The 27,983-nt window shown below is 45.5% G+C and overlaps 1 protein-coding gene across 2 annotated transcripts in view; it reads left to right on the forward strand.

Moving 5' to 3' along the window:
- MMS19 (MMS19 homolog, cytosolic iron-sulfur assembly component) overlaps positions 1–27,983 on the forward strand; it is a 1,998,114-nt gene that overhangs the window by 709,317 nt on the left and 1,260,814 nt on the right. For both annotated transcript variants that reach the window (XM_069611573.1, XM_069611574.1), the window contains exon 11: positions 23,527–23,604. In XM_069611573.1, the coding sequence (XP_069467674.1) occupies positions 23,527–23,604 (78 nt within the window). The remainder of the gene's footprint in view (positions 1–23,526; positions 23,605–27,983) is intronic.

The following is a 27,983-nucleotide window of genomic DNA, read 5'->3' on the forward strand; positions in this document are numbered from 1 at the left end:
ACCCAGGTAATAGTGCGATTGATTAGCTGTTTTCTTGTATTGGAATGCAAAATGCTTACTAACGCTGTTTTCGTTCTTTTTCTTCTCAGGTTGCGGCTTTTTCAAGATCGAGGGGACGTCGCCGGGATGCTGTATTCTCCGGACCCAAGAGTGGGGGACAGGAGCAGGATTCACTCACAGGTAAGGATGCACGAACAGTGTTCTTGTTCTTGCAGATAACCGGCTCTGGAATGCTGGTGAAGGTTCGAGCAGAACGTGGTGAGCGTCACGCTGCAAAGCGCAGAGTAACGCTAGGCGTGTTTCTCAGCGTGGGCGTGGCTTATATAGCCCCCAGGTATCCCAGGTATCGCTAGGCCTGACCACACCTAAAACACTAGACTGCATAGCTCGATTCATTGAACTGAGCTATGCGGGGCATCCATGTTGTGCAAAAGTCCATCGCCAAACTCAGTTCTCAAGTTCTTTGCTTCACATATGAGCCTGGCGCCAGAGGCGCCAGGACTGACACCAAGAGAATTTTGGGCGAGATGGTGAGGCCTTTAAGACCATGATGGAAGGTTGTGGCGTTGCCCACATAGCTTGCCTATTAGGGCCAGGGGTCATGACAAAGTACTCAATTCCAGTGATTCACTCTTCACCCTGGATCGCCCTCAGCTGGACTCGGATCCTTCCTCTTACACAATTAGCCTCCCTCAGCCGGGCTCGAACCAATTTCATTTTGTATAAACTATCGAAGACTTTCAAATGTGCACAGGGTTTAGCTTGACCCACTGCAGGACTACTTCGATTTCACAATTCCTATTGATGAGCGTTAGGCAGAATCCTGTGCAGTGCCCTTAGGGACCACTACACACAATTAAGACTACAGGTGGCAATACAAGTTTTACCTTTGGTACAAGCCTGTACTACTAAGTTATAGTGGTAGCAGAGCAGCCAGACTTATCTCAAGAATCTATGAGCAGTAGCAGAGATTACACAAAGGGACCACAATTACTGTGACTCAAGCTAACACTGACTCAAGGTTTCAGGTAAAAAAAATATAAGTACATTTATTTTTAAACCATCAGTTATAAACACAACACTTCTATTAAACTTTAAACAAAACCACACGTTAAATATACTTCAACTAACCACTTCACTTTGTACAGTATGTCTCAAGGTAAGTACCGTGTATTTAAATGAACCAGTGTTATGAACAAAACACGCTACCACGGATACAGTTGCGATCACTTTTTGACAGTTCGGTCTACTCAATAAACGCGTATCCGTGACATGAAATGCTACCGGGGCAAAAACACACTTAGTACCTGAGATACTCAGAGGTAGTTGGAGGCAAAAATCGCAGGCAATATTTAGGTTAGGCAGATAGTATCGGGAAACACTCAGAAACAGGAGTTCAAAAGTCAAAGGGTTGGAGCCAGGTTTAACCGGAGACCTTTTGCCGAAGATCACACCGTTAGACAGTTCCGATTCAGCGTAGCCCAAAAGTACTGGAATATTGTCAATGTTCGGAAGCAAAAGTTATAAGAAGGAGGGAAGACGAGGACGAGCCTTGAGGATGAAGAAAAGGGATTCACCCAGTTTCCTCGAGTTGTGAAGGAGGACGTCTGAAGGGGGTCTGCACCACACAGGGATGAAGCCGGCAGCAGCGACAACAAATAAAAGATGCGCTCCTTAAAAACAGGAGAGGCTCAGCAGGTGGCTATCCGGACACTACAGCAGTGTGCAGCGATTTCGACCACGGCAGAGATCTCTGGCTGAAGAAGATGAGCTGGTTATCCCCACCAGGCTCAAGGGAAGAAGACTCCGCACTGGATCTCCTCTTAGTCGTCGAAGGGTAGATAGCTCGGGACTGCAGCAGGGCTTCACCGGGATGGGGGTAGTTGCAGCAGCTGTCGTTCTCTGCGCATCTCTTTGGTTCCTTGTAGTCCCAGAGGCGACTCTGACTTCTAGCCCAAGAGACCTGTCTTTTATGCGCAAAACCCCCATTCACACAGCCTGGCTGTCAATCCCGCAGTAGTGGGGTTGTCCAGCCGGGACAACCACCTCAGCCAATCATGGCAAAGTGCGACTTGGGTTTCCTAGGATACCTTGTGCAGGGGGTGACTACACTCCTCCCTCACATTCAGCCCACCTAGACACCCAGGCGCCTTGAGGGGGGCTTCTCTGCAGAAGCCCGCCAAAAAGACGGTGAACAAAGAAGGCAAACCTAGTTTGCCGTGCAAAGTAAAACACAAGAAGGACTTTAACCAAAAGAAATGGCGAATAAACCCAACCGGCACCAAAAGAAAGACAATTTGTCAAGCGGGTTTATGTTCGAGGCTAATATAATAGCCAAGAACAGTACCACGTTTATCTAATATAATCGCAGCAGAAAAGTTAGGGTAGATACCAGTGCCACCAGCCAAGTCATGCTCAGGGAGGTACAGACAGAAAAGGGGTACAGATTAGCCTTATGCAGTACTCCATGTAAGATGGGGTGTACTGGCTCTGTGGTAAAAATGACTATGTAAAGTAAATGGCAGTAGTCAGCCCCAGTGAAATGGAGTCAGGGGGAAGTCTTAAAGACAACCCTGGGTTACTACACTGAGGGTGCGGTGTAACCCATACAAGAACAGGGGCACCTGGAGTGGTGTGCTCCAGTGCCCAAGATCACACAGTGAGTAAAAACACATAGGCCAAAACACATGTAAGAGTGGAAAAAGATGTACACTCTTACCAGGTGGAAAAAATAAACTCCAGAAATCCAGCAAAGCTGCTGGGGGACTCACTAGGTGAGGGAAATTAGCCCTAGAAGGAGAATTCTCCCTAACAATGAGCCTGTTCTAGTTATTTTGAGGAGATCTATTGAGTCTCAAAACATTTTACTATTTTATTTATTTGCATGCATAGAGCAAAAACGTGCCTTCAGGAAGCACTTAACCAACTGCTTTGGTTGGCCCACTAATCCATGCACCTAGCAGAGGGACAACTCAAACTGCAGCCCCTCCTGTCATTTGTTGTCCAAAGAAAGGCATTTCCCAGGATTAGGCCTTCTTCAGGGAAAGGAGGCATTGATTTCAAGCTGTTTGGGAGATTTTCCTTTTGTAAATTGTACCCTCCCTTTCCTGAGTCTGCCAGCACTGTTTCTGGAATCACTGGGATTTCTTTTGTTACTTTGAAGATAAGGCAGAATTGGGCTAGTAAAGGTTTGGATGATTTTGTAGTTGATTTGTGATGCGAGAAGAGACAACTATGAGGTGTAGCTTGAACGTTATTATGTACATAGTCACATAAATGAAGTTGGACAATTGTAAGAGGAGTGGAATAACCACAACATTTCAACTCAAGCTGAAGGCTTCACTTCTCTGTAAAAAGTCAGGACAGGTTCAAAAACCAAAAGCAAAATGGTGGTCCATATATACCCATAGCTCTGACCAGCTCTCACCTGGGCCACCTCGCTGCAGTCGTCGCCATTCTGAGTGCATCCTTCGAAATTAAAGGATCTTTAACTTGTCCTACAAGATGTCTGCTGCTGCAATATCAGCCTTCCAGTCCCAACAGAAGTTGTACCGGTCGTGCTCCTTTGTTCACGAACTGAAGAACTGTCAGCGCCTGATTGTGGGGACTCTCATTGCCTTCTGTCTTTGCTCCCTGGAGGTCTCCTGTGGTACATAAGTCTTCTTTTTGTTCAAAGGTTGATCAGCTGGACATTTTCTGTAATCGTAATACAGGTACCTCGTCTGACCAAATCTAAATCCCATGTCTGAAAACATACATCTGCGACTCCTAGGGCTCCTTCAACTTGACTAAGCTCGGAGGTGTGTGGCCTCAACGGTTTTTGGAACCTCTGAGGTTGTCTCTGGAAAAATCTGAGAAAGGGGTAGTAAGTTAACAGGCCTGTTTCACTCCCCCACAACAACCGCCCCCCACACCCTCTCCTTACATGAACATAAACTCCTGTCCGTATCTCCCACTTTCCGGACTTTGATCTTGGGGCTTCCCTAGTGTAGTGGAATTGAGAGACACTTAACTGAAATGTATTCGACATTTTGGAACACTTATCACAATCACTGACATTTCTAAATCCAATAATAAACCTACCTGAAAAGTATATCTTGTGAAACTGGTGACTTTAGGGCACTTGACCCCATCCTATCTATAGGTTGGACTTACTAAGAGTTTGGGAATTGATTATAGGTTTTCTTACACATGTTTTACATCTGATTTGCTGATCTGTATACTTAACATGCGTTTACTGGTTTTGAATCATGTTTTTCTCTTCACTCACTTTACTGCATACAGTTATTGAAGGTTTTGCTGAAGCTGTGCTATCTATATACTAACTATCTTTAAACTAAAGTGCAGGGGGTCTAGTCAGAAACCCCAAGTGTGGATATATGTATACGTTTTATAGTATCTGCGTGATAATACTTACCTAAAGGTTTAATTGCTTAGTGTGGTGTTTAAAGGCCTAATACATCTTTGTATATGTATGTACTTAACTGTCTAGCTGGAATTATTGGAGTTCTCTGCATGTCTCATTGCAGTCCTAGAGCACTCCCACATCCCTCCTAAATTGTAAGACTTGCTGCTCTGATACCAACCTTTATTGGGTTTGTCTAGAATTCAGTCTCTTTCCTGTTCACCAAAATAGGTTGGCCTCCCAAGATCCAATTCCCCCCCCGACCCCTCCTTGGGTGAAATGCATCTTAAAGGCACCGAAGATCTACGGTCTCCATATCTGGGACCCGTCAAATCTTTTAGTGTCCCCAACTCTACACTGCCTGCCTCTTGGCATCTTCTTCGGGCTCCAAACCGCCTCAATACCACACCGCCATGTTGAGCCAGTTGAGACTATGCGCCACAAAAGGCAAGTCTTTGCTTTTCTGCAACCAATGGTGCCAAGTCTTGCAGCACCGTCAATCCAAAGCTTGCTGTTTCCCAGCATGTTCGACCAGCAAGCAGTTGCCACTGCTAAACTGCACTGTCATTGGATGCTGTTGACACCGATCGCAGACTCAACCATGGCTCTGTGCCAAAAGCACTGAGATGCCTGGTTCAACGCTGAAAAGCCTGCAAAAAAGCATGAATAACAGGCCCATAGTGACATTGAACACCCCAATACTTGCCTTTGTAAGACAGTACCTTGAACTGGAATGTTTGCCTGGCTACCCGTCTTCAAATCCGGAGTGCCCCTTTGTTGCAAAGTCTGCATTCTTTGTGTTTTTCCTTGCAGTGTTGGTTCATTTGTTTTTTATTAGTTTTGTGTATTTTGAGTTTAAAGATCGTATTTTTATAAAACCTTGGTTGTATATTATGTTACTTTTGTTACTTTAGTACCACAGATATTCAACATGGCATTCAGAGACGACATACTGTGTAAGCAACCCATTTCCTCCAGCTAACGAGGAGCATTCACACCCAACTGCTTGCTGCCTAACCTGTGTAGATGCTATCTGGAATTAAAAATACCTCAATAATATATTCCCTTCTACAATTCAAATCAGAATTCTCTTAGAATCTTGACTTCCTCTCTGGAGTAACATTTGTGGGATATCCCGCCAGCCAATGTACCTAGTCTGTGTGACATTGAACCATTCCGGAATCTCTCAAAGAAATCTACAACGAAGAGTCAGGAAGCGTCAAGTACGCCAATCCCTCCCCTTCACGCATCCCACTCATCCTTATATGTTATGTAATTTGGAATTTATATAGCACTCTATATATTATTGTTATGACCTCAAAGCGCTTGTGGGTTGAACGCCCTCGGGGACCGTAGTTCATGTCAGTCGAGAGAGTAGGGTATCTTAGGGCTCTTGGGTGCACTCATTATGTGTGCAGCTGATGCGATTGCCTGATGGTAGATGCATCCTAGTAATAGGTGTGGTATTGAGATCAGTTGAATGTGCGCAGTCTAGAGGTTGGTCTCCGGGACTGGATTCTGGCTGTGTTAGGCCTGAGTAGACGCTTATGTGTATAGCTAGGCTGATTTTTCGTGGGGTATAGCTGCATTCTAGCAGGATGCTGAGGTGTTCATGGAGTATTGTTCGTATGTGAGCAGCTAGGCCGAAATTGATTGAGGGGTGTAGCTGCGCTCTATCGTGTTTTAGAGTAGAGATTGAGCATAGTGATAGGAGAGGTGAGTCTCTGGATTGGGGGTCTTATTCTTACGAGCCCACTGTTGCTGAGTTCATTAGGTGTTTGGCGATTGCTACGTTCAGAGTGACCTTATTAGTGACTTAATAGTCACTTTCAGTGGTGTCATTGCTTTATATCTCTTAACATTTGTCTGCATGTTGCAGGGTCTCGGCGGCCGTAGATGGTCTTAATCTGCATTATGGAAAGAGCCAGGTTTTTAGAGCTTTGCAGAAGGCAATGTAGTTTTGGGTGTGTCGAATGTGTGAGCGGAGTGAGTTCCACAGAGTTCGGGCCAAGGTTGAGAAAGCGGATCCTACAATACTGGCAGAATTGGAGGATGGAATTACTAGTAAGAGGGCAGTGCTTGATCTTAGGGTGCGTGATGAGCGGTAGGGTTTCATCTTCTCTTGTTGGTACGTTGGGCCAGTCTTGTGCACTGCTCGGTGGATAATGCATAGGGATTTGAAGGTGACCCTTCGTCCGACAGGGAGCCATTGGAGGGTGTGGAGAGTGGGGGAGATGTGGTCTGTGTCCCAGGTTGAGAAGGAGTTTGGCGGAAGTGTTTTGGGCTCTTTGTAGTTTAAGTTGGTATGCCGGTGCTCCCAGGTATAAGGAGTTGGCATAGTCCAGTCCTGACATAACAATAGACATAACAGCGGCAAGTCTGTTGGGGTAGGTGAGGTAAGCGAAAATGCATCTAAGGAGTTTGAGGTGGTAGTGACAGCATTTTGATACATTATTGATCTGACGGGAGAGGGGTAGGCCCGAGTCCATAGTGCAGCCAAGGTTTTTGACTATTTTGGAAGGAGGGAGGGCCAAGGGAGGGGGGCTATGGGAGAAGGGCAGTATTGCTGCACACCATGATTTCGGTTTTATCAGGGTTCAAAAGGAGGTGGTTACTTGTCATCCATCAGTCAATATCACTGAGACATGCTTCAAGGTCGGGACGTGGCTTTTTGCTTGTTTTGGGAATTCTCAGGATAATATGGGTATCGTCGTGTAGTTGTAGCAGGAGAGGTTGCGCTTATGGATGATTCCTGGTAAAGTGGTCAGATGGAAGTTAAAAAGGAGAGCAGAGGGGCACGCGCATTGGGGTACTCCAGTGTTAATAGCGCAAGCAATAGAGACAAAAGGGGAGAGGAGGGTGATTTGTTTCCTGTTGCTGAGGAAGGAGGCAATCCATTTGAGTACCTAGCCACGGATTCCTAGAGTGGCAGCGTTCAAGGAAGATTGAATGGTTAAGTGTCAAAGGCTGCTGACAGATCAAGCAGAATCAACGCTGCGCAACCCTCAGTCTGCTGCAACCTTGAGATCATCCCAGATCGAGATAAGAGTGGTTTCTGTTCCATGGCGTGGTCTAAATTCTGATTGTCCGGGATCGAGGAGTTTGTTGGATTCCAAGAAGCAGTTGAGCCGGGAGTATGTAGTCCGGTCAGTGAGTTTCGTGAGAAATCTGGTGTTGGAGATCGCGCTGTAATTCTCAGGGTCAAGGGGGTCGAGGGATGCCTTTTATAGAAGCGGTTGCCGTTTGACATGTGCTATTTTAAAGGCTCCCGGAAAGGTGCCAGAGGCGAGGGAGTCGTTTAGTATGGATCTTGCATGTTCTCCTGCGCAAGTAGAGGAGAATATTTCTTTCAGAAGAGAAGCGGGCCAGGGATCGAGGGGTGGGGAGGGGATCCGGAGGGTCTGCTGCCATATAGGTTTATGAACTCATCTCTCGAGATGGGTTGGAAAGAGTCAAAGGTTTGCATAGTGGGCGTCTGGGCAACGGGGGATCGGGAGGGGTAGATGTAGGGCAGGGGGAGAGGGTGGAAAAGTTGCTTTTAAGGGTTGCCATCCTGTCAAGTGCGGTGTTGTAGAAGTGTAGCGAGAGGGAGTCGCAGAGTGTTTGGGTGGGAGTGGTTTGGGCAGAGGTGCAAGTAGGATTCACAAATTCGGAGATGATCTTGTGGAGGCCTTTGCTGCTGCTGCCACAGTTCAGAATGTGTTTATTGTAATAGGCATTTTTGGCCTTTTGGATCTCGGATTTGTAATTACGGTAGTGGAGGGCGAACATGGATCTGCTTAGATCAGTTCTAGATGCGCTCCATTTGCGTTCAATAGAGTTGTTTTGATTTTTGAGTGTCTTCAAGAGGGCCGTGAACCATTTGGGGGATGGGCCTTTACGTGAGGCTGTGGGGGGTGAGAGGAATTAGTAATTCTTTAAGCTAGGAGTCAAAGGATTCAATGGTTAAGGGTCTACCACAGGACAGCGTTGCTCGGAGACAGAGTAGCAGGGCTTCGGCTAGGTTGGGGAGTACCTTGACTTTGTTCCAGCATTTGTGATCAAAAGTGGGGCATGGGGAGCTGTGGGAGGAGGGAGTGGTGTGTGGATAGAGAAGGGGATGGCAGAGTGGTCTGTCCAGATAAGTGGTTTGGGACTGTATATGGAGACATGGCCATAGAAGCTGAAGATCGCATCAAGGGTGTGCCCACCTGAATGTGTTCGACCAGTGGTATGTCGGGAGAGGTTGAGTGCATCAAGACTGTCGACCAGAGGTTGGGTCATGGGGTTGTTGGGCATATCAAACCAGATATTGAAATCTCACAATAGTTTATGGGTTGGGTGATTTGCATGAATAGTAGCTATTGAGTCACAAGGATTGTTGGCAAAATTTATGTCATATCCAGGGGGTCTGTAGATGAGTAGGAAGCTGTGGGTGAGTGTTGAAGGTAGCAAGAGTTTTACTTGAAGGGATTCACAAGAAGCGTTGCATGTCTGTGTCTCGACGAGTGAGACGGAAAATTGAGGTTTGTAGAGGATTGCCACTCCACTACCTCTAGAAGGTCTGTTGTCGGCAATAAGCGAGAAGCCAGGGGGAAGGCCTTTTGTGCGACTGGTCTAATATCATAACCCCGAAAATCGTAACCGCATTACATTCACTCTCTATGGACATCCTACCATGTCTAATCTACTTGTGTGTCTCCTACGTACGCATCTTCTATCAACAACTACTTCTTCAATCAATGTTTCACAACAAGGGAGGCTGTCCTTTGGCTAACGTTCCCCCGTCCATAACCATCACAAAGAAAACAGTGTTAATATCAGCACAGAAGTAATTGGTACTTGGGACCTGCACCAATCAAGACTACTAGTTTTCTGCATAGAACTCCCCCATCTGCCCTTCTTACAGATCCACACATACCAACATTATTGGCAGAAAGGCTTTATATAACACCACTTACTTTCCCTAATATCACACAAATCTGACAGTGCGATTAAATGTAGCCACTGGTTTCCTAAAAGACTGCCTTCGATACAAAAGGCCCGATGTTTGCCACTCACTCATCTCGGAATTGGCATGGTCGCGTAGGCCTTGTATCATGCTGTGCCGGCCCTGCTTTAGCCCAATCTTCTGACTCTGGGACACTGGATGCACACTGGGCTTCCTCTGGGGGTGACCTGGGATTACTCACAGCAGTGGCAGTCGCTGCAGGTTGAAAACAAAGCTGGGGCGGTAGGTAGGTGGACTATAGGCACCAGCACCACCACACAATATGCTGTAAAGGTTTGGTTGCCACTTATTTTATTAGCTCCCAGTGGCTGATTGCTCCCATCAATCGAACAGTTTATCCCATGACATCCTGCCCATCTACGGAAGGGAATCATGTGTGCTGTTGGTAAGTGTAGGGCACGAGGGGCTCACATTTTGGATACTGCTGTGGCTCCGCTCCAGCCACTTAAAGCCTTTTGGCACCACTTAAATGTCTAAATGTGAGGTCATTTTAGATCGCACATCATGATCTGTATTTGCTCCATAATCAATATTCCAAGCACCATTTTTGCTTGTTTTCTCCCTCACAATTGTATTCCTTCATGGAGGATATTGGCCAGTCACTCTGAGAGATGGGACCCGCTCCTGTGCTTGGGCAATTGAAAGTCCTAGACCTATTGTTATGATGCCAAGTAGACTGCCAACACTTGGTGCTTTTTTTTTTTTTATTGTATTTGGTAAATTTACAAACCTTTACAATTTATAAAACAAAACAACAATCAATACTAAACAAGAAAAGATTTTTTGCATACATATTTACATTCATAAAACACAAATAAAGGAACATCATTCTAAAAACATTTCATTTTGATAGAAAAGCAATTCTTCAACAACAATTCATATATAAAAAAATTCATATAAATTATTTTTTTTCACATTTTCTTTTTATCTACATAAGCCATAGGCAAGACAGACCCCATCATGCACTTGATCTTAGTTTTCTAGAATGTATTTGCATTATGAACTTCAAAATTCATATCTCTCAACTTCCAATCAATTTCCCCAATAGAGTAGTCAGATTCAACGTCATTTTATTGCTATTACCTGACATACACCTGGACCATAGGGTCAATCTTGCTAACAGGGAAGAGGGATCGAAATATGATCCAAGCGTATGGAGTCTCAATGTCTCAAAATGATCACAGAAAACAACCAGATGTTGTATAGATTCAATTATAGAAGCATTCTGACAGAATCTACATACACCCGGTTTGGATGATTCTTTACACCTTCCCCATTGTGCTAGTCTTTCATTGGTAGGAAACTGATTCAGTCTAAAACGAAGATATAGGTTTCTTCCAGAGCTTGATGGAAACTGTATAAGATAGCTTGGACAAGTACCCCATTTTCTTCGAATCCTAGCATATTCCTGAAATGTGCTATATCTACTTATTCTGTCCGATTGACAGCACCAATAATATAGTTGCATTTTCCTTTTGCAACTAGGTAAACCCAGAATTATATGATCCTCTGGGATCTGTGTGTCATACATAATAACCTTCATTTTTTTCCACAAATGCCAATATGGATACAGGTTGTTTAAGCAGTATCAGTTTGTTTAAATTTTCATAAAGACTATTAGCAGGTGGCCTTAGGCATTTGGCATAGTTAGTAAGCATCCGCCAGTGCCATTTCGCGGATAGTGGAAGGAGGCCAATTTCATGTCTTATGATGTCATTTGGTACTGAGGTAGCCAAACCCAATACTTGTTTCCAAATGCCACCTTGGAGAGAATCGAGAGCATCTTCAACATTATATAAACATATATCCAAAAAATACAAGATACATGGTTCCACTTTGAGTAGATAAAATTGCAAAGCAGGCAACATAGAAAACTCGCAGTATTTTCTCATGATGATTTTCATCTGGGAGATTAAAGGCCTAACTCTTTCATTCAGTTTCATTTTCCACCATTGGATAGAGTACATATCCGACAAAATGTAACCAAGATATTTCACTGATTTCACTAATTCAATTTGTACACCATCCATGAACAAATTGAATCTAAATGCTTTTTTTTCCATCTGTAAACGCAAGTATGTTGATTTAGACTGATTTACTTTTAAATTATTCTCAGATGCATAGTTTGAAAAAGCCGTCAGTTTGTTTTGGAGACCAAAGGGAGTTTTATCGAATATTAACAGGTCGTCGGCAAAGCCTATATAATTGAGCTTCAGCGCCCCCAGGTTAACAGGGAAATTAGTAACATCCATCCAACAGTCCTCGATATCGCAGATGTATAGATTGAATAATACAGCTGCAACGATACATCCTTGTTTAAGACCGATGTTAGTAGATATTGCATCTGTAGTAGCCCCTGCTCGATTTAGTCTGACCTTATAATAGGTCGAAGTATGCAAGAGGGCAATTAAAGATACCAGATACAAGGGAAAACCCATGTCAAGCATTTTCTTCCACAATAGTTCCCTCACCACAGTATCAAATGCAGAGCTAAGGTCAAGGGAAGCCATATAAACTGCACCTGAATGATTGTTTGGCATTCCATTGAATATGAGAGATAACTGTGGCATTTAGAGAGCATCCCATAGAGCGACGAAACCCAGTTTGATATTTTGATAGAATAGCATTGACACTCATATACTCCAATAGTTCCTCTAAAATTAGATGACAAAATACTTTAGAGGAAACATCCGTAAGAGCTATTGGTCTAAAATTATTTGGGTCATTTAATAGGCCCTGTTTGTAGATTGGAATTATTGTAGCGGCACACCATGACCGAGGTAGAGTTTGGGTGGCAAATACCATATCAATTCTTTGTTTCAAGATATGGGCCCAGAACTTTGTCAGATTTTAGCAGACATGCTGGAAAACCTTCCGGCCCAGCCGCTCGCGATGGATTTAATTTCATAATTGTCCTTTCAACATCATTGAGTGACCAGGGGGAAGTGGGCAACCATCCAATTGTGAGAGTGAATGTATTATATTTTTTATTGTCAGTATCAACAGGTAGATTAAATTTTGCCTTAAAGTGATCCACCCAAACAGACCCCGCGATAGCATTCTCCTTAGGGGCAATCTTTTCATGATTAATAGATCTTAAAACAGCCCAAATGTTACGAGTGTCACATTTAAGCAAATGGTACATCATGTTCTGGTTGTCTTTTACGTACTGAATTAATTTAAGACTCTTCAATGATTTTTTGTACGTCTGCAAGATTCTGGCCTTAGCAGCCCAATAAGAGTCCCTATCAATAACCATTTTAGCAAGATGTCTAAGCTTAGCATTTTTTAATTTCTTTATGTTATATATCTCAAGATTGAATTTATGTTTGTGTATATGATTGCTACTGACAAGGACCCTCTGCTTGGACAGAGCCAGTACATGCAGATTAATTTGTTTAGTGAGAAGTGCATCCATAGCGTGTGCATCCATATTACCACAGTACAGATTGACCATAATTATAGGGTCATTTTTCATCTGCTAAGTAAGCTGGTAGCACGTCATTTGCGTCCATCTAACTGACAGACCAGGTCTGTCCGAATCCACCAAAGTAAGGGCGGGACAGATAGTATAGCCCCAATCCCCAAATTCAAGTTTAGTGGAGATTGCACAATGGTCACTAAAACCCAAATTTTCAATTGTAATCGGATCACACCTTTTATACAGTGCCATAGACAGAAAAAAGTGATCAATGTGTACGGGACCATGTATACGGGGATAGTAGGTCATTAACTTCAAGCACTTGCATATCCCAGTTCAAAAAGAATTTAACCCATTTTTTCCCGTTCCTAACTGTGGGTGCAGAAGATGACAGTTTTTTTCCACCTGTTAGTCCTTTATATAAACAAGAAGAGTTAAAGCCCCCGCCCGCTAGGACACCCATGTTCGCATGTCTACCAAACGCATCTTCTAGGATTGTATCAGTTTTACCCTCCAATTCATTGAAGGTAGTAGTAACCCTATTCCAATACACACATAGAATCAGAATTGGGTTCACATGGTCCAAGGAAGAAGTTAACTCAACAGCAATTACAGCATGGTCATTATATACCATTTTAGAAATAAGCTTGCAAGAATTATTAATTAGGATGGCCAGACCTCCTGAAGGCCTTCCCAAATCCCCTCTTTTGGCACACTGAGTATGGCATATAAAACCTTCAACGTTAAAGTGCGACATATGCATTGTCTCTTGTAACAAAATGACATCCCAATGACAGAAAACTTTCTCTGTGTCCCACCATCTAAGAAAATTTGCCAAGCAACAACTGTTCCAAGAGCGGCACATTATATTGAACCCTCTACAATGTTGATTAGGGGGGAGGCATGGTTATTTTAGAAACTGCATTCGATAAAGTACTGTTCAGACCATTCAAACCATTCAGAGCAGCTGTCAATGCCATTAGTTGCTTAATCATATCATCATTGGAGAGCATTGAAGAGCCAGTAACCCCATTTGCCTGATCAACGGCAACCTTCGTTATTGGCATTTCAAGGAAAGTTTTAGCTTCCAAATCAGATTGGAACAGACAGGGTAGCAAACCAACATACATAAAATGTTCCCTCTGCTCCCATACCAGTTTCAGAATCAGCAATGAGTGGAATCCACAGATCATTCTATTATTGTGGCAAGAGGCTATTCCCACCCAGTCAATATCATACGAACAAAGCGTTTTCAACGATGGTATTGAATGAAATGCTTTTAGCAATGAGGAACGGTTTAGATTGATCTTACCAGTAATTTTCGGATCATTTTCCCATCCCAGAATAAGTGGCGTTTCAGGACTGATTATAGCTTCCCTATTTTCTTATATTTATATCAACATTTTGAATATCGGGAATCCTCCTTTCTGGGGGTACCGGATCGGTTGATGATTTATGTGGCACATCCTCTACCACTACGGATGAAGTACCAATTTTTTTAGTTTCGATAGTACTTGGGGTCACATTATTATTCCAGCAGGGCAGAATTACATTAGAACCCCGTTCCGCATATTGGACATCTTTACCCAGGACTCCCATCATCCACGGTTCATCCGACTCATACTGTGATTTTAAGGATTGCTTATTGGGTAGATTCTCAAGAGATGTCATCTTTTTTTTGTTCACAGAAGTAGTTTTGAGAGTTACAGGATAGAATTGAGAGAGTGAGGATTGCAAGGTGGCAGTCAACATGTCAGAATCCTGCAAGAGTTTTTTTTTTTTGTTGAAGTTTTTGTCATTGATACATATATCAGGTATCTTTGCCTTTTAGAGGTTAGACTGGAGTTGTTTTGGTTCTTTGCTACCACATCCGTACCATCAGAATTATGTTTCAAATGGACTCTCGATTCCTCATTTAATTGAGAAAAATCAATGTTCCCTTCCTCATTATGGATTCCAATTGCATCCGTGGAGGTTTGGACTGACTGTTATGTTTTCCTTCAATATTTGTTTTTTTCTTTTGTGGCATTAGCTTTAGCTCTTCGTTTTTGGGCTCTCATGGCTAATCTTGTTTCTCTTCTTGTAAGTACAACTATAGGTTTCTCTTGGTCATCGACCACACTTACATCCAGTGCAGGTAGGCCCTCTCCATCGACACAATCCTCAGTAAGATCAATTAGGTCCGTCAGGGGAGAGGGACTATCAGGACTCTCAACAGTAGGTGGTACTTGAGCAGGACAGACATTGGTACCCATAGGTTTAATGGACCCAAACAGATCTTTTAGCTCATTCAGATCACATTCTATTTTTTGCATTGAGATAGCCATATTTGAGACTCCTATCTCATTCTGGGATAGGAAGTCTGTCTGGCATTGTATAGATAGCATTGTTTTAGCAGTGGTCACCTCAGCAAAGGTTCTCTTGTCACTGACTGATAAATCAGGTTCATAATCAGATTGAGTTGCTTTATCCGCCCAGATGGTTCCCGAGCAAGATTTCCCTATTAGGTTGGCAACTGCATCACATGTGAATAATAATCCCTCAATTCGTTTGGTTTTATTCACAAGTGCTTCGATCGTACTTCTCAGCAAGCCTATCTCACAATGTGAACGTTTGTGGCCTTTATCAAGGAGGTCCAGGATTCTTGCTATTACGGGAAAATCTGTAGTAAGTGATCGTTCTTCCGATATATCTAATCGCACCACAGGGGACGAAAAATCCTTATCTCTGTCATTTAATGTTGATTGGAACTCCTGTAAGTCACGGTTCATACGAGCATCAATGACCGATTTAGGACTAGTCTTTTGTGAAGAACTCATTTCAAGTTTTTCGGAAATGAAGTCTGACGCAAGGTCAGGTTCCCATTGTATCATTGTATTAACCACCTCCTGTGTTTTCAAATGAGGAGGTCTTGTTTTAGCTTTTTTAGATGGTATATTGCTAAGCATAAAAACATCTTTGCGGCCCATCATTCGAGAATTCACTGGGGTAGAAGGGCCATGCGTTAGTCGCACCCTTCTCCCTAGTTCGGCCTCAATTGTTGGGCCCATCATAGAACAATCCATAATATTGTCATTAGGTCCTTTCATTGCTACATTAGCTGTTTCATTATTCACCTGTATCTTACTTTCAGCCTCTTGATCGTCAAATGACTCCTCAGAAAGTAGGATGTTATTAAGGTCTTTCACAGCATATTTAAGAGTGGTGTTAAATTTAACAGGGCTAGTAGAAGAGTTGTGTACCTGTACCGTTGCCAGGTTTTTAGGTATTATTCCCATATCTTCCAAGATTCTCTCTTTGTGTACATCTAATAAGTCTGGGTGATTTTTATCAACTTCATCAACCACCCCATTATGTAGATCTGGAGGCAGCATATCGTTAACCATAGTAGAGGACATGCACGCACCATTCACATGACTTATCTCCATGATGCCTTGTGGGTCCTGAAGTTTCTTCAAACTCCTTAGCCCCGTTGCCATAGTGGAGAGTGGTAAAGAGTGCACTGTTTAAATTTTCAATTATTATTGGAAATTATCAATGCTGGGTATCGAGATTCATACCAGCATTCACACCCTCTACCGACAATTGTAAAACTAATTTGTCATTTGTACAGTTGTGCTAACACACCCTAAAAACCAGTTGATGCCAAGAGAGAAGAACGCATACACATTCAGTAGATAGGACGAGTCATGTATATTAATACCTCCCTAGATTTCAAGTAAGGAGTAAAAACTCCCCTCATCACCGCTCCACCGAACAGCCAAACAGCCTCAGCACTTCCCACGCACTTCCGGATGCGCGCGCGAGATGCGCGGGTACCGGAGAAGATGTAGGGAGGGCACGAGCTGCAGATGGGCGGGTCGGTGGGCAGAGCTAGGGGGAAAAGAGAAACAAGAATTGGCGCATAGTTCAAAAAAGCAAAGGAATAGACAGAAGATGCGAGCACAAGTCCAGCACAAGTCCAGCAGATCTTACTAAAGATCTGTACAATATTTACTTAGGTGTTTCCACACACTTCGCACTTCCACTTGCCGACGGCTTCACTCGCGGCACGAAACGAGGAATGAGAAACAACCGGGGGTAGCTGTGTCCACGCAGCGGTCCCAGCCAAACAGCCTCAGCACTTCCCACGCACTTCCGGATGCGCGCGCGAGATGCGCGGGTACCGGAGAAGATGTAGGGAGGGCGCGAGCTGCAGATGGGCGGGTCGGTGGGCGGAGCACGCACTTCCACTTGCCGACGGCTTCACTCGCGGCACGAAACGAGGAATGAAAAACAATCAGGGGTAGCTGTGTCCACGCAGCGGTCCCAGCCAAACAGCCTCAGCACTTCCCACGCACTTGGTGCTTTACCACAAAGACCTTTATTAAGAAGGTACAGCTGTGTACATAAGACGACCCCCAGCAGGAGGCTTACAACCGTCCTCCTTCAGTCAACCTTCTCTTCTCCCCCAGCACACCAGAACCCTCACCATGCAATAAAGTTCTGATGTAGCTATGGGTGACAGAAGGCAAAGTGATGTAAATACTAGCACTACAAAGGCTGACACTCATGACATGTAAATACCTAGAACAGGCTGTAAGAGTGTAACATACAAAGAGATGCCTATCCTAACACCTATCTTATATTTTTGTCATTTAATTTGTCTTTTGCATACTTTGTTCTAGTACCCTCCTTATCCTGTGTTCTAATCTGACCTGAAATAATTTTCTTTGCGCAGTGTCATCTGAAAAGTATATTGTTGTGAAAGCACAACAAAAAAGTTACTTATTTTCCTCAGCTTTTCTGTTACTGCATATTCCTCCAGTCTCTTCCCCAGTTTCATCATTAATGATCCAGGTAGGGGTTTTAGGTGCCTAAACCATTGTGCCAGTTATTTTCCTTTAGTAAAATAATTAAGATACATTTGATGACCCATTAATGTTCTTTAAGGTTGAATCAGGCAGTCATTCCATTCTGTATATTTTGTTATAATTTTTGTACAGCACCTACTGCTATAGTTATGGACACGATGCACTTTGGTGTGGAAGCCCTTCAGAAGACTGCAGTCTGTGCAAACATGAAAATCAAAAGAACTTTACATTGCATATGAATAGTAATTAGAATGTAGGTAACTATTCAGTTACTAGCAGAGAGGACTAGTTTAACGCCATGTGTTCAGGCACAGAGATGACTGCTATGTCAGTGACTGTGACAGCTGGACCAAATTTATCATGGGACTCTGCTGTATTTGTGGGTTGCAGTGCAAAAGTGTGGGGGCAGGGGTATTCTTAAATAGTTTATCAGCCCCATATCTAGGTTTTAACATTTTGAGTCCAGTTATTAAAAACATTTAGTTCCAGAGAATGTGATATGATATGGCATTTATTACGCGCCTATACACAAGTGTTTCAAGGCGTGACGTGCCAATGAAGGGGGGGGGGAGGAGTAAAGACAGACAACGATCTTACTAGGCCAGGTGACATTGAGATCGCACAAGTGCATGGGAGGGGAGAGGGGAAAAGTGTGAGGGGACAAGAGGGGGCAGTGCAGTACAAGGATCACACAGTAAAATAAGAAGGGAGGCCAGCTGGTGGCAAGTTCAAGGGTAAGTGCAGACATCAAGTGCTGGTAGGGGACTGTAGGGATACAGAAGCAGACCCAGACCCAGAGTGCAAGGGTTGCCGGGGGGGGCAACCAGTGCAGGAGTGTAACTGGCGGGGAGGGGACCTGGGCCCGAGATAAGAGGTTACCCAGGTGACCAGTGCAGTTTAAATTTCAACCAGGAGTTCAGCAGGGGAGAGGAAGAGAGAAAGCAGAAGCAAAGAAGGTCTTGAGGATTTTTCGGAACCGAAGATGGTTCTCCTCAAGTTTCAGAGAGGCAGGGAGGCTGTTCCAGAGGGAGGCCCCAGCCGAGGAAAGAGATCTACCACAGACTTGTTGCATGAAGAAGCGACTGACCCTGAGAGAGTTGGAGGCGGAGGAGTGGAAGGCTCAAGAAGGAAGATATTTCCGAAGAGAGAGTTTAAGGTATTGAGGCCCCAGCCCCCAGAAGGCCTTGTGGACAATGCAGAGGGTTATGAACGTAATCCTCGCAGCAACTTGGAGCCAATGAAGAGATTTCAGTCCTGGAGAAATAAGATCCCTGGGCTTGAAGCCAAGGACCAGTCTCGCAGTCCTGTTTTGGATGAGTTGCAGAGGACGGAGAGCAGAAGCAGGTAGATTTAGAAAGAGGCTGTTGCAGTAGTCCAGCCTAGAGAGAACCAGATCTCTGGAGACAGTAAGCTTCTGGGGGAAGAAGAGGAAAGGAAGGATACCTCTGAGGAGGTGCAGTTGGTAGTGTGACTTCTTAGAGATGTCAGAGATGTGTGTAGAGAAGGAGAGTGTGTAGTCGAAGATGACCCCAAGGTTTTTAGCCTCACAGGTGGGAGCTGGAAAGCAAGAGGCTGGCCAGAGAGTGACAGGAAAGGAGGGAGCAGGTGTGCTGATGAGGAGAATGTCTTATTGGCATTAAGGCAGAGATAATTGGCGGCACACCACTCCTGGATAGAAGACAGTCAGAAGTGAGAGATGAAGAGGTGGCAGAGGGGAGACTGAAAATGAGCCGAGTGTCATCTGCATAGCACTGAAAGTAGGGAGCAGCAATGCAGTGGGCACGAACAGCCAGGCGAGGTGTTGGACCCCTGGGGAACACCACAGGTAGAGAGAGAGATGGAGGAGAGGAACAACCCAAGTTGGACCTAGGAAGGTCGATCAGAGAGGAGAGTTTAGCCAAGCCAGGGGCCGATTGGTGATGTCCAGGTTATCACTGAAACATTTGAGCAGGATTGCATGGTTGACCGTGTCAAAGGCAGAAGAGAGATCAAGTAAGATATGGACACAGGGGGTATTAGAATCTAGGTGGGAGAGCAGGTCTTCATGGATTTTCAGGAGAGCAGTTTCTGTGCTTTTGGCGGGTCTGAAGCCAGACTGATGATCATGGAGGCAACCAACAAATTTGGTGTGAAGATTAAGCTGGAAGATGGCCAGCTTTTCCAAGGGTTTCATCAGAAGAGGGTGCACAAGAGAGTGCTTCAGGGGAAAAGAAGACTCAAATGGCGAAGGAGTGGCTGTAGAAGTCAGCCAGAGCAGGTGCCAGGGTGTCAATGTGGTCCTTGATGGTTTTGGAGGGACGGGGAGAACCTGTTTTGATGAGACTTTCATATAGACTTGTCTAAAAACATCATCTGGGGAGAACAGGGAAAGGCAGAGAAGGGGGGAGGAGGGGTGGCCAAAGAGTGGCCAGAGGAAGAGCAGAGAGGAGGGGAGAAGAAGAGAGGCAGGACAGTATGTCCTGAGTTTTAGAGATGAAATGGGAAGCCAAGGCCGTGCAGAGGGACTGGGAGGGGACAAGAGAATTAGAGACTGCAGCAGGATTGGCCAGCTCCTTTCAGATTTTAAAGAGTTTGGTCGAGTTGTTGGATGCTGCAGAGACGCAGGCTTGGATGTGGGCTCTCTTCTTGGTGCGGACAGAGAGCCGGTATTGCCTTTGGAGCAGGCAGCAGGCCAGTTTGTCAGAGGATGTAACAGAAGCACACCATTTCCTCTCAGCCACCCTGCACTTGCGTTTAAGGGTGGCAAGGTCTGAGTCATGCCAGGAGTTGCACTTGGCTTTGGGCTTTAAGCGGATCCTCATGACAGGGGCAAGAACATCCAGAGTAACAGATATAGCAGAGTGGAGCATGGAAAGGGCTGTGTCAGGGTGAGAGTCAGCCAAGGTGAGGAGCGGGTGAGAAAGTGGCAGCGAAAGCCTCAACTGACGCACGCTTCATAGGTCAGATAACCGGGAAGTTAGGTGGCAGTGCTGGAGTTGGCTTGCCCTGAGAAGTAGACAGGGTGAGCTGGGAGGAAAGGAGAGAGTGATCACTCCAGGAGAGAGGAGTGGAGAGATGGATAGAAAGGGGAAGGTATGAAGAGATCCGAACATCCAGAGTGTGCCCTGCAGAGTGAGTCGTGCCAGAGGGGAAGATGGAGAGTGAGAGAGAGTTTCAGAAAGAGTACAGAAGGACAGGAAGTATCCAAGTGGATGTTAGTCTGCAAGATGTAGGAGTTGAGTGGTCGAGACCAGCAGGGAGGAGGAGAGGTCTGCCCACTCGGAGAGGAAGGAGGAGATCTGACCAAGTGGCCGATAGATGGTAACCACAGTAAGGGAATGACGAGTGAGAGTGTGAGTCATTCGAAACAGTAGGCCTGCATAGGAATCACAGAGGCAGGAATCCACTGCTGGGAAGATTAAGGCTACACCCCCTCCAGTACGGTTGGACCTGGGCGCTGAGAGGATGTTATAGCCATCAGGGAGTAGAGTGTCAAAGCTTGTGACTGAGCTGGCTGTGAACTATGTCTCGGTGAGACAGAGGACATTGAGGTCAAGTTCTTCCAGGAGGTGGTAGATGTCAGAAGAGTGTTTGACAGCTGAGCGAGAGTTGAGAATGGCAATGTCGAGAAGGTTGCCATCCTTGAAAGAATTCCGGGATGGGTTCAAATCGGAGGTACGCCCTGGGGAGGTGTAGAAGAAGCCAGAGGGGCGGGGGTGCAGAAGAGGAAGGAGTAGAGGGCAAAGTAGCCAAGGCGGAGACAGCAGGGGAAGGCAAGGAAGCCGCGGAGGGAAGAGCGGGAACAGCAGGAGAAGACAGGAAATTGATGCGGCGCGGGAAGCGTCTATCAAAGAGGAGGTTGGCCTTAGGGCCTTGGACCAAGACGATGCCATTCGTATAAATATTAATGATCTCAGAGGAGTGGAAGGGGGCCAAGAGGTCCTCCCGTGGGATGCCACCATTAATGGGAGAAGTAGAGAAAGGAGAAAGCACAGAGACCATATGAAGAGTCCATGGGTGTGGCGAGGGAACGACAGTGGATGTCAGTGACGGTTTTACTAGAGGACGCACTTCTTCCTACCAGATTTAGTGAGGAGAGCAGGATAATCGATAGAGAAGCAGTTAGAAAAGATAGGAGGAACAGAGAGCACCATAGAGTGGGTAGGGAGAGAAGAGATGAAGAGGGGGTGTGTGAATGGGGAGGGTGCAAGCAGACGAGACAAAGAAGGACGAGACATTGGTAGACGATTAGTACGACAAGAGCTCAGACAATAGAACAGTTTGCTAAGTGAACTATTTGCTAAGCGGACAAAAAACAGGGACAAAGCAGTATGTAAATGATAACCTGGAGGAAGGAAGAGTGCAATGGACCCACTGTACAATAAAGGACAGGGCAGTCAGTGAGGTGAATACAAAACCACAAAAAAACAAAATGGGAGAATCGGTGAAAGCATTCGGTGAAGGAGGAATATAAAGGAGAAAATACAGGCAGTGTAAGCAAAACAGGGTAGGCGGTGAGGAAAAAACAGCAATGAAGAGTGATAACCTAAGTAGACAAAGATATGGCAGAAACAGGACAGTAGGGCAAACAGTGATCAGGGCAAACCAGGCAGAGCAGAGGGCGTGTGGGAGCAGGAGGGGAGGAGGGGGGTGTGAGGCAGTTTGCAGAGCACGCAGTCAGGGAAATCACAAAGAAGTTGCGAGACACACATTAAGAGGTGCAAAGAACCACGCAGTCAAGAATTGCGAGGGACCACACGGATAGCGCGAGGCAGGGAATTGTGAGGAAGTTGCGAAGACACACGATTAGGGAGTTGAGAGGAATCACGCAGTCAAAGATTGTGAGGGACCACATGGGCAGCGCAAGGCAATGCACGGGGCATGCAGTCAGGCAATCGTGAGGAAGTTGCAAGGACACACGGTTAGGGAGTTGCGACAAACCATGCAATCAAGGATTGCAAAGGGACCACATGGGCTAGGGTGCGAGGCAATGGGTAGAGCACGTGATCAGGCGATACGAGGGAACCACGTAATCAAGGATTGCGAGGGGCCATGCGGGCTAGGGAGCGAGGCAAGGCATTGGGCAAGCGGTCGGGGATAGCGAGGCGGATGCGAGGGCACGCGATCAGGGAGTTGCGAGGAACCACACGGGCTGGGGAGCGAGGCAAACGCAGAGCACGCGGTCAGGGAACGCGAGGAGGCAGCAAGGACACGTGATCAGGGGGTGGCAAGGAACCACGCAATCAATGATTGCGAGGGACCAGGCAGGCTACAGGCAGAGCAAAGTTGGAGTACGAGGGGCAGCACAGGTGAGCGGGCGAGAACGCTCACAAAGCGAGGGTGGGAGTAGCTGGGGCACGTGCGTGAAGCAGGGGGGAAGATGCGGCAGGAAAGGCAAGAAGTGCAGAGCAGCAAGCAAACTCCCAACTTATTACCTGACGGCCGCAGACAAGAGGGTGAAACGTCTGCACTTAGTCTGCGCCGCAGACCCCTTTGTCGCCAAACAGCTGCATCGCTCAACATCACAGCGTTGTCCTGCAAGGGCTTTGCCGCAGAGGATCTCTAACCTCGGTTTATATAGGCTTGGTAGCGTGGACGTAACAAATGTGTTACTTGGAAAGTCGGGCAGCGTCTCCTGCGTCGCTCAGCACTGCGGCTTTTTCCTGTGTGTTCAGATCCAAGCACTCCACTTGAGGATCTTCTCCTCAACACTTTTTCTTCTGTGACTTAGTTACAGTGACAAAAAATGTACTTCATTTTAAATAAATAACTTATTTCATTCAGCCTTCTGTGAATATAAAATGTTTATAAATTAAAGGAAGTGTTGCATTTTGTATTGATGAAACTGTTTCTCACTGATCAGTGCTTTGCTTTTCAGAATGCTAGCTGTGCTATTTATGGACAGAAGGAGTTGAAGGAATTTCTTCCCACCCTCTGGTCATCTATCCGACGAGAGGTAAGCATGGTGTGAATTTTGACCATGGCGTGGTTCAGTGTCTGGTCATTGTAACAGGTTCGAAGATCGTCTCATTACTTTTACAAACCTGTGTATGTAGAAGCATTTTGATAAGGAAGTAATATTACTTTTAAATCCAACTATTCAAACTATTTTCCTGAGTCACTTTAGTCGGTTGCAGTGCTTTGGACTACAACACAATTTTGAATACACAGTTTTAGTCTTAAGAATAGAAGGTTTAATAAAGGTTTAGACACTTTTAAAAATAAAAACCTATCATCAAATGTTTAGTTTCTACCTTATCAAATGTTGTATAACCACATTCTAGTAAGCAAATTAATATAATTTTCAAATCGTACACAGGCATGAAACATTGAAAAAACAAACTCATACTCCAAGAGTAATTGCATCAGAGGTGTCGGAAGCAGCCATTTGTCTGTTTTCCCACAGTGCAGCTTGACGCCATATGATCCTTTACTCGAATCTAACTGCATCGCAGCGAAGCGGCTGGCTTTCTGGAGTTATGAGCTGAGCGGAGCAGTCCTGAACAGATGGTGGCACCGCCATGCTGTATGCCGGAGAGCAGGAGTGCTGAACAGCATTACCAAGTGTAAGGCACCCAGGGGCCTATGGAGATCATTTTGGGGAGTATTGTGGAGCTTGGCACTAAAACGCTGTGAGGCACTATTGGAATGTGTTCAGGTGAGCAGGAGAGGTTCTCTCCTTGGGGGGCGACAGTGCTGCTGCCGCAGTCTGTATCAGCAGTGTGTTTCAGCTGTGTATCACTGGAGGATATACAGTATGATATACAGTAGGCCCTCACTTGCTTGTTTGCCTGGGCTGCATACCCCTGCTCACCCTTTCCCCCCACCCGCTAGTATTTAATTATAATACGTTTTAAAAAAAAATGTATTTACGTGCATATGGCTAAATACAAACCTTTCGCACAATTTATTCAACATTACTAGAAATTTAAATAATTTGAAATATAAATAAATGTTAAGAAGAAAAGAAAACATTACTATATAAAATCGATACACAATTTCAATATATAGTCGATAAGAGTAAACAAATACAAAGCATTATGATTATTGATTAGTGTATGCACCTTCCATACATAGTGGGCAACTACAGTCTACACAATGGATTCGGCCCCATAAATAAGGCTCCAGAACTGATCACCTTCAATGGAGCAAATATCAATGACTAGCCCGATGCAACTCCTAATACAACAGGGCTTCATAAAGGGGCACAATGTAAGCAAATGGCTCTCAATTCAAGTTTCAAACAGCAAAGGTGGCAAGTCCTTTCTTTGCGTGCTAGATTGGTCCAGTGGCCATTTTGTTCTCGAGACTGAAGTATATTAAAGTGCAGATATAAAATAAATCTGCGAATATAATAACATATTTTTGTTAAATAGGTTGGAAGGTGATCACAACGAAATCCCTGAATACTAAAACCTGCATAATTTACCTTGTTACTTAAGTAATATTACCTATAAAATCAAAATCACTCGTTTTTCAAATAATCGAAAAATGAGGTGCTACAACAAATTCCTCAGGAATGACATCAATATTTCCAAAATTCCTCATAGAAGTGGATCTTAACTGTATTAAAAAAGGGTTAGTGCATTCCCGCGAGTATAGTCTAGCTAAATAGCTTAGGTTGTTTGCAGCTGGTGGGGAAGTGCCAATAGCGAGAAAAAGCTCCTTAATATGCCCTTTGGCAGGTCTCATCTTTTTGGCAGCAAGGCTGATGAAAGCCTTGAGAAGCTACAGACTTCGAAGGTGGCAGCCAAGTCTCTAGGTGCCACCATCGGGCAGCCTCATTTTCGCTCCAGTGGACCTTCTTGGAGGGGTAGATCCTTTCGCTACCATTCCTCAGTTGGAAGAGCGAGAGGAATAGCTGGTCAAAGAGGCCAAAGAAGATTCCCTCATGGTGGAGGGGGGAGGTGCAAAGCCCGCCCAAGCAATGGCTACTTTACCATCAGCCGCTGCTTCAGCCGCCTCAAAACCTCTGAGGTCTTGTCTTTTGAAACCCAGATCGGAGGCAGACTGTCTCGGCATCTGAAAGAATGCCGGGGTATTACTTCAGATGCTTGGGCATTAGAAACCGTAGCCCAGGGTTACTGCCTCCCCTTCATTCAGAGACTTCAGAATCATCCCCTGGGAAGCCATTCGTTAAAGGTTCCAGATCCGTGCCTTTTGTGGGAAATGTTGAACCTGCTAGAGAAAGGTGCTATAGAGCCAGTACCTGTAACGGAGAGGAACAAAGGATGGTATTTTCCATATTTCCTAATCCCCAAGAAGGATGGAAGAGTGAGACCCATCTTGGATTTGAGATACTTGAACAAGTTCCTCAAGAAGGACAAGTTCAAGATGGTCACACTTTCTCAGATCCTTCTGGCCCTCCACTCCAGGATTGGATGGTGTCATTGGACCTTCAGGATGCTAATTTTCATGTGCCAATCCGTCTCAAGTACCTGAAGTTCGCTGTTGGCGGTTCTCAATATCAGTTTCGAGTTCTGCTGTTTGGGCTGACCTCCGCTCTGTGGGTATTAACCAAACTGGTGGCGGTGGTGACAGCGAGTCTCAGGAGAGGGGGGGTGGATTCATGTCTACCCCTATCTGGACAATTGGCTAATCGGGGCACGTTCTCCTGAAAATGTCCTGGATCAACTCGGCGTGACATGCCACTCTCTCCACAGACTGGGCTTCTCCATCAATTACAAGAAGTCCCACATGATACCATCTCAAAAGCTCAAATTCATCAGGGCTGTACTGGATACATCCTTGGGAAAGACCTTGCCACCCGAGGTGAGGGCTCAACACATTCTGCAGATGGTCGCCAAATTCCAGAGTGCCCAGCGTCTCCCGGTCTTCGACTTCTTGAGGTTGCTCGGCCTCATGGCAACCTGCATTTTCCTGGTGCCAGAGGCTCGCCTGAGAATGAAATCCCTCTAATGGGCTCTCAGGACGCAGTGGTCTCAATTCTCGGGCGACATGTCAGACCTACTCCAGGTTCCAAACTGGGTCACACAGGATCTCCAGTGGTAGGCCTGCGAGGCAACACATTCGGAAGGGAGAAACTTTTTTGGCAACCATGGCTGGAAATAACGGTAGTGACGGACGCCTCACTGACTGGTTGGGGAGCCCACGCCAACGGTCTGACAATCGGGGGTCGTTGGTCTCCACCTGAGTCCAAACTACACATCAATCTTTTGGAGCTGAGGGCAATCAGACTAGTGCTGAAGGCCTTTCTGCCCTCTGTATGGGCAAAGAATGTCCTGATAATGACAGACAACACAGTGGCCATGTACCACCTCAACAAGAGAGGAGCAGCATGGTCCCTAGCACTGTGCAGAGAGGCAATGCAGCTCTGGTTCTGGGCAGCATAAGAAGGAATCTCTCTATCAGCAGTTCACTTAGCTGGAGAGAAGAACACATTGGCGGATGCTCCGAGCAGGCAGAGCACAGTCTCCCATGAGTGGGAACTAGCTCAGGAAGTTTTTTAAGGGATCTTCACCCTTGCAGAGTGGCGCGCCATTACTTCAGATGTGTGGGTTCTGGAGATCATAACCCACGGCTACTGTCTTCCTTTCTGGCAGAGGCCTCAAGACAATCCACCAGGGAATCTCTCTTTGAAGAGTCCGGATCTGCTCCTTGCGCAGGAAATTCAATCCCTGCTGGAGAAAGGTGCCATAGAACTGGTGCCTGTAGCGGAGAGGAACAAGGGATGGTATTCCCCTTATTTTTTGATTTCCAAGAAAAGACTGGGGATTGAGACCCATCATGGACTTGCGCGGTTTGAACAACAAGTTACTCTTACCTGGTAACGTTCTTTCGATGGGATGGTCCGATGACATATTCCATATCGCTCCCTCCATGCCTTCGCCGCTACGGAATTTCTTAGGCGATTGCAGCTTATGTTTCCGCAAGGCTTTGTGTGTCAGACTGGCAGAAGACTGGTGCCACACGTTCTGGGAAAAAACTACAACTGAGGCTACGGGCATCGCGCGTCCTACTTATAACATCCAGTGACGTCGGCCGTCGGAGGAGGTCCTCGAGGGCGCCGTATCGACGTCATCGACGCAGACGCCGAACATTTTCCGAAGCAACACAGCTGTGGTGATTACATGTCATAGATATGGAATACCTCGTCGGACCATCCCATCGAAAGAATGTTACCAGGTAAGAGTAACTTGTTCTTCTCCATCCGTCCCTTAAACTCCCTTTGCCAAACACACACCCCCAACCCCCCGCCTCACATTTGCCCCAAACTTTCATACATTTTGTCAGACATCTCTTGCGTTATATACATGTCGCTGCAAGGTCATACACATGTCGATCTCAGCAGCCCAACTGGCCATCTGAGGGCAT

Source organism: Ambystoma mexicanum, chromosome 8, assembly GCF_040938575.1.
Source record: "Ambystoma mexicanum isolate Mex_15411 chromosome 8, UKY_AmexF1_1, whole genome shotgun sequence".
Lineage (NCBI taxonomy): Eukaryota > Metazoa > Chordata > Amphibia > Caudata > Ambystomatidae > Ambystoma > Ambystoma mexicanum.